Source organism: Alosa alosa, chromosome 21 (assembly GCF_017589495.1).
Source record: "Alosa alosa isolate M-15738 ecotype Scorff River chromosome 21, AALO_Geno_1.1, whole genome shotgun sequence".
Lineage (NCBI taxonomy): Eukaryota > Metazoa > Chordata > Actinopteri > Clupeiformes > Clupeidae > Alosa > Alosa alosa.
The window spans coordinates 26181282-26192513 of record NC_063209.1 but is presented as its reverse complement, the minus strand read 5'-3'; the positions used below and the strand labels follow the sequence as shown (position 1 = coordinate 26192513).

At 43.5% G+C, this 11232-nt stretch overlaps 1 protein-coding gene across 1 annotated transcript; it reads right to left on the bottom strand.

Annotated features, from left to right (window-relative positions):
- Nucleotides 1-6: 6 nt before the first annotated feature.
- On the bottom strand, nucleotides 7-6185 carry otop1 (otopetrin 1). The gene is made up of 6 exons (XM_048230654.1): nucleotides 5184-6185; nucleotides 4710-4846; nucleotides 4299-4357; nucleotides 3960-4090; nucleotides 1526-2475; nucleotides 7-1253 (listed from the first exon to the last, which is right to left on the bottom strand). Exons 1-6 carry the CDS (start codon nucleotides 5752-5754, stop codon nucleotides 1083-1085), a joined length of 2019 nt encoding a protein of 672 aa, XP_048086611.1. The 5' UTR covers nucleotides 5755-6185; the 3' UTR covers nucleotides 7-1082.
- Nucleotides 6186-11232: the final 5047 nt, after the last annotated feature.

Below are 11232 nucleotides of genomic sequence, written 5' to 3'. Positions count from 1 at the left end.
AAGGGTCATTTGAAAGAGCGTTTTGGTGATAATTGAGGGCACTGCTTCCTGGAGATGTGAAATGCTTTATGCTTCAAGTGAAAATGGGCCACACCAAACGACTGGCTTACGGTCATTTGTCATAGGGATACAAATAACGACAGAGAATGAGCTGCAATGAACTCATCATTCAAATCATTTGATGTAAGTAATTGGTCAACAGATGACCAAAGGGCCAGTTGCATATTTTTGGTAAATCTTTTGACTTAAAGCTGGGCTATACCGAGCATGCTACTGAAGCATTCTGTTTTCAGAGCACAAGCTACAAGAAGTAGCTTCCACTATAATCAATGGAACTGGCTACACCAGACATGATAGAGGTGTGCACATTTGAAAATCAGATCAGTTTTCTTAAATTATTTTTTTCCTTCCCCGCGAACAGAACATTTCAATGCACCCGGTGTAGCCAGACAAAGAGCATACACATGAGAACATAATCCATGTTATTACATACATTTACAGTAGCACAATAAGAAAAATAACAACTTCTAATCATTCTACCATACTCAATGTGTTCTATCTTATGTACAATTTTAAAATGTTTGTTTACTCGGTAAAATGATTTCAATGGAAAGAAGTTGTTTGCCAACTTCAGGAATGTACCATGAAGTTCAAGTAATGACCCATACACTGTTGACTTCACTAGAATGACCAGAAAACTGTGTGACTAACTGACAACAAAGGTTCTACATTCTCTGAAAAGTTTCCAAGATACCAGCCCTCTATAGCAATCAAAGCTCCCAATGAATTAATCTCTTTAAAAAAGATTAATGATTTCTATATGCAGTTTACCAAAACAGTACACTGCTTTAAAATACAATTCAATAGAATTTTATGATGCTGAGCACCATGTATGCTGATTTCTGAAACACAACTCATCCTGATTTCTTACGTGAGAACTTGATACCATGAGCCGCTTTTACAGAGCTTTAGAGTAAATAAAGTATTTCTTGGAGTCCATATACAGTGTGCAGATCATCTCCTTCTCCCTCTTTTACAGCGCTCCACTGAAGACTAGATAACCCATCTCCTCATATTTTGCCTCACACTTTCCTGAACACTTCGAAGAGGGAGGCCACACAGTGCATTCTGTAGAAGAGGTTCAAGGGGATGGCAAAGTTGAGCACTGTGGTCCAAAAGGCAAAGCCAAAGGTCTCCTGTTCCAGTCCACTGTCGTACTGAGGGCGACAGCCGAATGCAGGGAGGATCCAAAGCTGGAGGACAAAAAGCACACATCACAGTCATGGAACACGTTAAAATACATACATAAGGTTGAAATAAATACATTTTTAAAAACTCTGAGAACTACAGTAACATTTGATGGTAACTAATTATTAAAACGTGTAATAGTACTAGGAAGTATAACTATAGTGGACTAGAGCATATTTAATGAAAGGTGGCAAAGGCACTATATATTCCAACATGGTAATGGTAGACTTGCTGCCTGTCTCTCTCTGTGAGAGTGTTTTGAGGGGCTTGTGCTTACTGAGATGTTGCACATGAAGAGGAAGACAGCAATGTTCTTGAGGATTTGCCTCTTCTTGCTGGGCTTGTCCTTCAGCCGCGGGCCGACGGGCAGCGACACATCTGAGGGTTTCCGGCCGCAGCCGTACGCCTGGCCGTTCTCCACCGGCTCGCTCTCTAGCGCCCCGCAGCACCGGTACTGGTTGTCGTAGGCCCGGTTGATGATGCCGTCGTATAACGGACCCATGGAGGCGGCCACAGAGAAGATCTCGGGCGCAACTCCGCCGCCGGTGCTGGTGCCACCCCCACCGTTAGCGCCGGCCTCGACGTGCTCCCCGGCCTCCTCGCACCTCTTGCGGTACAGCGACTCGACGATGAAGAGGTTCTGCACATACTTCTCCAGCACGGCCAGCAGCGAGTGGACCAGGTTGCACCAGCGGAGGCTCGGACCGCTGCCGGACGCTGCCGCCGCCACCGCCACGATGCTGCACCACGACATGAGCCACGAGCCAACCGACGAGCCCAGCAGCACCTCGGCGTCGAGCTGCCGCGACGGGTTCTTGGTCGTGTCCATGGGCAGGCCCTCGGCCCGGTAGATAAGCAGGCCGGTGGCGCCGGCCACGCACATGAACGCCAGCATGGCGATGCTGTAGGAGTAGAACATAACGATGGCGGACTCGCGCATGGACAGCGACTTCTCCACGTGGATGGTGTAGACCACCAGGATGCCGATGGTGCTGGCCAAGGCCACCAGCCCGAAGATGGGGCCCAGGACGAGGCCGGTGGTCCGGGTGGTGGGCTTCTTGCGGTTAGTGTGGTGGTCGATGGTGCGGCCGATGTTCTTCCACATGACGAAGAGCATGGCCGAAACGAAGATGTGGTACTCGATGTTGAATGGGTACAGGTAGAACACGCCACTGGAGAACATGGTGCAAGCACTAGTGGTGCAGTTGCAGTCAGGCTCAAACTCCACTGCAAAGACAGGTATTACATGTGTTAACAAACCGGGCAGAGAAACATGGGCAGAGGGTGTCTCCATAAAATGTGTACAATCAGTGTAAAATCAATGCTGGTAATTCTCTCTGTAAGGATGTGTACTTCCTTATTTTATTGAAATCATCATGATCGTAAAGTTAATTTATGTGCATCAAATTCATTTGAACAGACGCTCAGAACCAAACTATCCATCATTCTATGATTTCTTCGATGAATATGCATGAAAAAAATTAAAAGCAGTGGCAGAATTAAACAAATAAAAATAAAAGCAATGCTGCAAGCATCACTTTTTCTTTTACTGTATTGTCATTAGGACCCCCTCGAAAATGAGATGTCGCATCTCAAGATGTTATCCTCGAAATAAATAAATAAATAAATAAAAAATGATACGCATACAGAAAACATAGTTAAGTCCAGTCTATCCGAGGCACATTCGATCTTGCTTTGAAGAAGGTTTTAAGTAACTTGACCTTGTAGAGTGCCTCGCTAATGAAAGCAGAAAACCATTGCTCACTGAAATAAGACTGTAATAATTTAATACAAGAACAAATCCATATTTCAACTGAACAGACCCAGTAAAAGAAAAAAAGTACATCTGCCAATAACAACCTTCTGTCATAGAAGACTGCCACCTAGAGGCACATCCAAGCCCTTCGCCTCCTAACCCTCCTCACCCCCTTCCTTTGTCTTAGACCTTCCACCTCCTCTGCCTACCAATACCCCTCCTTTTAATTAAGATGGAGGAAAGGAAAGAGAGAAAGAGGGAGGGAGAAAGGGAGGAGGAAGAAAAGAACAGCGGTCAAGGCAGTCAGGCCCACCACCACCGTCCGGATATGAGGGGACCGCTGGGCTCGGGGTGTATCGGTTACTGTAATTGCAGCACCCATGGGAGTGGCGGGGCACGGAGCGAAGTCGTCTGAGGTCGAGTGGGGAGGAGAGAGACGGGCGACCGTGTGTGTCGCCTGAAACCCAAGAGAGGCGTCGGACACAAACAGGACCTGTTGGATTACCTACTCCGTCCACCCGACCCGACCCCTAGCCCCAGCTCCCCCACACACACACCTCGCTTTCATCGTGGGGAGCAAGCCCTCAAAGTGAGCTTTTGTCCACTTCCATGTGCAGTAAGCTGCCACTCAAACGCAACCTTCCAACACACACACACTCTCCCTCACATACACACACAATCACACACTCCCTCTCTGTCTCTCTTTCTTTCTCATACACACACACACACACACACACAAACACACTCTCTCTCTATCACACACACACACACACACAACACACTCTCTCTATCACACACACACACACACACACACACACACACAAAACACTCTCTCTCTCTCTCACACACACACACACACACACACACACTCTCTCGCACACACACAAACACACTCTCTCTCTCTCACACACACACACACACACACACACACTCTCTCGCACACACACACGTTTACCTATGGAGTGGTTGATGAAGCCGAGGGATGAGAGCCTTCTGTTGTGATTGTTCATGAAGTGCTCCGACTCTGACATGACTCCGTTGCACCACAACAAGAGGTTTGTGAAGACTGCGTGAATCACGCCGAATCTGTCAGTAAACAAAGCCAGTGATTTTCTCAAACAGACCCACTTTGAATACAGAGATGAGGTGGATAAAAGAAAAGGTGGTTGATTGGTTGGTTACTGTGATTTGTATTTTCTTTGTTCCAGTTTGAAGAATGAATAAATAAGTGAACTCATCAATAATGAATGAGTTAAATGGCTAGTAAAAGCGGTATATGTGCTTGCTGTAGTACCTTTCAAATGTTTTGTATCTGTTGATGACATCTTTGATGTGAAACCACAGAAAATACACCTGGTTGGAGATAGACAGATAACAAAAGGAGCATGTCACGTTCCTGGCCAGAGATTACTCTTCACTTTACTGTCTACATGTTAAATCAATAATTGAATGCAAAATAGGTTTACAATAATACACCAAACAAACGACAACTCTTGCCAGGTTTAAAGAAGAGATTTAGGGCTACAATGACAGGATTATGTAGTTCAAACTCCTTATGTTGGCTGGCAAACAAAGACGCATTATGCGGGAGCGGGACCACCCCTCTCAAGGATCTGAGAGACACTTGAGCTGCTTTGATATGAAATGACAGACAGACATGGGCTTTTATCTTATCAATACAGCGTTATGCACTCAAAAACCTCACCTGAGATATTGTGTGGACCGCGTGGATGATGGGATATACGACGATCACAGCGGATATGCACGATTGATATCCCACAAAGTAACCAATGCGGAAAGCATCCATAATCAGCGATAGCAAAGCCAGTAGTGACAGTCCCCCTATGTAACGACCACAACTAAGTCATATAAGTGTTAGACATAGAAGCTTTATATTTTTCCTTTAACCGTTGAATATCTACAATCAAAACACACACACACACATACACACACAAAGAAAGAAACTGTGCGATATTAGTCCTCTCTAACAAAAAGATAATTGGCAAATACTCCTGTTAGAAAATAAAATGAGTGAAAATAGACATTGTGCACGTTTATCTCCATTTTCCAATCATTCCCGCATCTTAGCTAAAGTCAGTAAAGTCGACACAAACGTTCTGTTGTTCAAAAGTACTAGGCTAATATAAAAGGACCAAGGTGTGAAATGCATCCAAGTTACCTCTTATCCAGCTGGTTCCAGCATGCACGTCTTTCTCTGATACCAGACTCCTCTGCCTGTCCTTGCGCACAATGTACCAGAGCATCCATAAAAGCTGCAAAATCATGAGGGTGGTGAGGAAGGACAGCAGGTGCTCCTCGTGAACGGATGGTCCACTGTTAGCGAGAGCAAACATTAATGCCACCCCAATCAGCAGCAACTGTGTGCCGTACTGGGCACTCAGAACCTCTGCGTTTTTCTGGGGATAATTTTCGGTGAGACGGACTCTCAACTTTTTCAACAAGTTCTTATCTCCGTCTGACGTGGAAGACGAGGATGAGCTGTTACAGTACTTATTTAGGCACATAATATCCAGTCCGCCGTGTTCTACCATGGCACCAAGATCTATAGGAGCAAAATCCTTAGAAAGAGACGCGTCAACACGGAGCACTTTAAGCGCATTTGGAGAGGGCCGGCTGCGTAACCTGTTGCAATCGACATGAACTGCATGGAAGGGGGCAACATGCCAAACATCCCACCTCTCCCGGAACTTCCGGGAGTCTCCCACAGCATAGCCTACACTTCTGGACATCTCTCGCTGTCCTAATTATTAACCAAACAATTAATTTCGTATTTTAAGGTTACATTCTTGTTTCACCTTTCAACCTGCGGGAAGTAGGTTATCACTGGTGGATGTCAGGACATGTCTTCATCAGTCAGGATTCCAGGTAGAAAGCTGCTCAGTGAATTTCTACTTAATGTCCTTTTCTATGAGAATAACGGTTGCAAGAACCTATAGCATATAGCCGCAAGCTGAGCCGCCGTCTATTCGTTCATCACGTCCTTGGTCTCCTGAACTGAATTTGCAATAAATATTTTAATGGCTTACTTGAACCTGTAAAGCACCCCTTTCTATATCAGAAGCGCCATTCGGTGAAGACATAAAATGAAAGATATCTAAAGCGCCTTTTCCTGTGCCGAAAAGTCGCTCTGCTAGCTTTTTCCGCGTTACTTGCTGTGTGGAACGTAGTTTAAACTGTCAGCGTGGAGCACTTTTAGATGGTAGACCCACTGGGTGAACGGTTTAGATAGGTAAGCAGTTTATGGAACTTCTGGTCAATTAGAAAGGTTATCTGATATATGTTTCCTGTGCCCTTTGTATTGAATCCTGATTAAAACTGATGAGTGGCTAGAATTTATTGACAACAATTGAGAGCTTTGTGATAGGATTGTAGCATCTTGTGAAGTTGTAAATAATCAGTTGACTCTCATGACCAGGAGCTTTTTAAAGGATAGGATAGGCTACTGAAAGAGGACAGAATCACATTTCACTAATCAACCCTGACTCAAACCTAATTAAAAACTAAAGGCAGTGCACAGCCTTTTAGTTAAATACATATATTACATATATTAAAAGTACATATATTAAAAGTACATATAAAAGTACATACAATACATATTTTAAAAGTTAAATACACATATTAAGTTTCACTTAGTATTCACTATGTCCAACAAAATCCGTTTCCATCCGTTTATCTTTTGCAGATCAAATTAACCTGATGAAGGCCAGGCCGAAATGTTGGTCTAATAAATAATTGCATATTGAAGTTCTGAGTGTGCCACTACACTTCTTATTTTATGTCTTTATCTACCTCCGTAAACACCTCACAAGGGGTGCGTTTACTATCATCAAACAAATATATTTGGCAGATACACAATTCTGGAAATGTCAAACAATTTTGACAATATTTTGAAATTTAGGCCTACTGATTTGTGTTAATATTTTACATCACAGAGGCTTTGTTTCTTGTTACCATGGTGATTAAACAGCCCCTACTTTAACCTCTTGGATGTGCGTGCCCTTTGCACAAATAATAACTTAAGATGATCATGTGAGATTCGCTAGGTACATTGTAATTTAAACAGTTGCCCTATTGGTACATTCTTGGAAAAGGAGGCGAAAGTGAACAGTTCCTGGAAACAATAGACCAAGCAAAACAGTCATTTGATATGCACCTTGACTCGCATGCACTCCCACAGCTAACACCTATTTTAATTTAGACAAATGGTTAATGGAACCTATCAAACCATTTCAAAGTGTTTGGATAAGACTGATCACTGTCATCTAAAACACACACTTTGAGATAATCCCTTTATTTTCATGGCCAAGACTTTCTTTCCAAGATCTTGGGGAAAGAAAGGGGGGTACTCAAGTTTCAACTCTATTCTGTCAAACCCACAATGGCTCTTTATATAATCCAAGGCAATGCTGCGGACCTATGACTCATCTTTCAACCACATCAACTGCACAACTCCGCAGAGAGACATGTTAAGAAGAACTTAAAACATTCACCACTGTGTACAATTAACACAGTGTATGTCGAAAGCTAGCATGAGAAAAATTCAATCATGTTGAAATATAATTAAGTTAACAAAACTTGAGAGGTTCAGTAACTCTATGGTTTCAGATATTTATTATGTATTTCATATCATATGGTTGAATGGTAATGCTGCATTCCGGGAAACAATTCGGAGGTTTGACGTCAAGGCAGGCAATATACTTTAACAACCGCACTCTCTACAGTGATGTTGCACTGACAATCTTTTCATCTCCTCCCAAAACCCCAGAAACTAACCCAGCACAATCACATCCAATCACAAAAGAGAACAATCCTTTTTGGTTCCATTTCCTGGAAAGATATGTTCATGCTACTACTTCTTATACTTATTTTTCCTCCCAACAAAATAGATTCAGGGAGCAAACACACTATTGATTTAATCTGGAGTTAAACATCCTCCCACAATCAGAAAGTCAGCACAACTAACTGTTGCCAGCAATAAACAACAGGAATCCATTTTCTGCAAACTGATACACTAATCAAACATTGTGATAGTGTAAGATCAATTATCTCAATGGCTATAGCAACTTCCTAAAGGTAAGACAGTCATTTGATCTGTTAGTAGCTCTGTCAGCTGTTGACTGCTGGAGTTTTGCCAAACACATCAGTCAGGTGACATGTCTTACTCAAGGGAACCACAACTTTGTTTGACTGAACTTCGCAATCCTCCATATCTTCAAACCTCATTGTCCCACACCCTGAAAATACTACACAGCCTAAGCCCTTTAGATATAGAAATTCCCAAAAGTGTGTACACTGTTACAAAGGTTTTTATTCAGCAAAATCAACACACTGACATTGGTCAACACAGAATATGTAAATAACCAAGCATTTCTCATACAGCAGTTTCTGCCAAACTTCCATTCATTGGCACCCCTGGTAGAGATGAGTAGAACGTAATCCAGGTTTTGGTCAATTAGCTTAACCTCACACTGGAAAATAAGAAAAAATAGATGTGCCTCATTATTGCTATAAAAAAAATAACGGAAGCATGTTTCCATTTGTATGTTACATATTTAAGATAACCAGAGCATCCATGAATTTTCAGGCAGTAATTTGTCACTTCCTGTTCCATTAAAGTACAAAAGGTTGCACAGGTCAAATGCTCTCGTCATTCTTAACATCACAAGTGTGGTCAAGGTAAAATAGTCATTTGTCAGCAGGTGAATCACAAGAAGACATGCAGTGCAAATAAAGAGCTGTATTCCCACTCCTTTTCAGAGAAATTCTCCTTTCCAGGAGATTTACAGTGCAAATAAAGGTGAAGTTTATTCCCACTCCTCCCTTGTAGAGAAACTCTCCTTTAAGAGATAAGATAAGATAAGATAAGATAAGACTTTATTGATCCCACACCTGGGAAATTTACTTGTCACAACAGCCCAGTAGTATTTAAATAAGAGAGTAAGAAAGTTGTATACAGTATGCCCAGCATACAAGCACACCTAAAAACAAAAATCACACAGTGATTGCAACACGCCTTAGAGTTTCACCAATACTTTGAGGCAAAGTGAACCAATATATATGGTGAATAAAAAAAGCTTCACATCACATGTACAGTGGAAAATGCACATATTAATAATGAAGTTCAGACACTACATTAACATTACAAACAGTGGTGTTATACATTCTGATGGCAGATGGAATAAAATACCTAGTCTGTTACTAAAAGAACTGCTTTGCGCAGCCACTATCCCATGGAGCGGATGAGAGGAATTGGCCATGATGATGAATTTGTCCAACATCCTCCTCTCCCCAACCACCTCAACAGGCTCTAGTTGGCAGCCCAGGACAGAGCCTGCCCTTTTCACCAGTTTATTTATTCTCTTCCTGTCCCTCTCAGAAAACCCACTACCCCAACAGACTACAGCATAAAAAATAGCTGACGCCACGACTGTGTCATAAAAAGTCCTTAATAATGACCTGCACACACCAAAAGACCTCAGTCTTCTCAGCAAGTGGAGACGACTTTGGCCCTTCTTGTTCAGGGCATCTGTGTTTTGCGACCAGTCTAGTTTATTGTTAAGGTGAACACCCGGGTATTTGTAGACTGATACCACCTCAATGTCTATTCCCTGGATGTTCACTGGTGCAACTGATGATGCCTTACGGCTGAAGTCAATCACCATCTCCTTTGTCTTACTGGTGTTTATCTGCAGATGGTTCTTTCCACACCATTCAACAAAACTGGTGATGACCCCCTTATACTCCAGATCATTCCCCTTCTTAACACAGCCAACAATAGCTGTGTCATCAGAAAATGTCTGGAGATGGCAGCTATCTGTGTCGTATTGGAAGTCTGAGGTATACAGGGAAAAGAGAAAGGGGGAGAGCACTGTGCCTTGTGGGGCCCCCGTGCTACAGACACATCTGACTCACAGTCACGTAGCCTCACGTACTGTGGTCTGTTGGTGAGGTAGTTGATGATCCAAGCAGCAAGATGACAGTCGACTCCAGCTCCTTCTAGCCTCCCCCTCAGCAGTGCAGGTTGTATTGTGTTGAATGCACTGGAAGAGTCAAAGAACACGACTCTAACAGAGCCCCTAGTACCCTCCAGGTGAGAGAGAGAACGGTGGAGGAGAAAAACTATTGCATCCTCCACACCGACCCCTGGTCGATATGCGAACTGGAGGGAGTTCAGCTTACTGCCCACCAGGCAACGGAGGTAGTTCAGTACAATCCTCTCCATGCTCTTCATAAGGTGTGATGTCAGAGCCACTGGCCTGAAGTGACTGGGCTTTCTGGGGTGTGCTATCTTTGGAACAGGGACCACACAGGAAGTTTTCCACAGGACTGGGACTCTCCCCAGACTGAGGCTGGTGTTGTGCAGAAAGACCCCCCTGAGCAGTCTGGGGCTGATCCCATCAGGACCTGTGGCCTTCCTCACCTTTGTCCTCCTGAACACATCCCTCACTTGTTCTTCAGTTATGAGGAGGCTAGGGAAAGGGGGTGATGTACTGATACTCCCACAGGCAGGGGAGGCATTCCCTGAGTGAGTGGGGAGGTGGGGGGGGGTGGTAAGGGCTGGAGAGTACAGAAGTTGTAGATGGACAGGGAGAGGGGGGTGGGTAACCTCCGAGTGGTGCATGCTTGTGTCACAGATTGGCCTGGGCTCTGGTGGGTGGGGTCATGAGTGGTAACGGGGGCATCCGTATCAAATCGGTTAAAAAATAGATTTAAATGGTTTGCCCTCCTTTGTCCTTATCGCCGGCTTCAGGTCCATTACCTCCTACTTTACCATGGCCTGACATCATGTTTAATCCCCTCCAGACCTCTCTGGCATTGTTATTCTGAAGGCGCTGCTCCAATTTCCTCCTGTAGGTGTCCTTCCCCCTTCTGCTACTCTTACATAACTTGCACCACTATGCCACTTGCGTACTTAGGTCAAACAGAACTACCTCAGCCATTTATTGGCCTGACTTTGCACTATTATATTGACTGTCTATGCACAATTGCACCCAAACCCAATTTTGCTGCTCTTATTTCTTCATTGTATATGCCTTCTTATTTACTTTTTATTGTTTACTTGAATGTTATGTTTGTCTGTGGACTTAATAGGTAAAATATGTCTTGTCTTCACCGTGGGATAGTGAGAAACGTAATTTCGATCTCTTTGTATGTCTGGGCATGTGAAGAAATTGACAATAAAGCAGACTTTGACTTTGAAGCAGTCC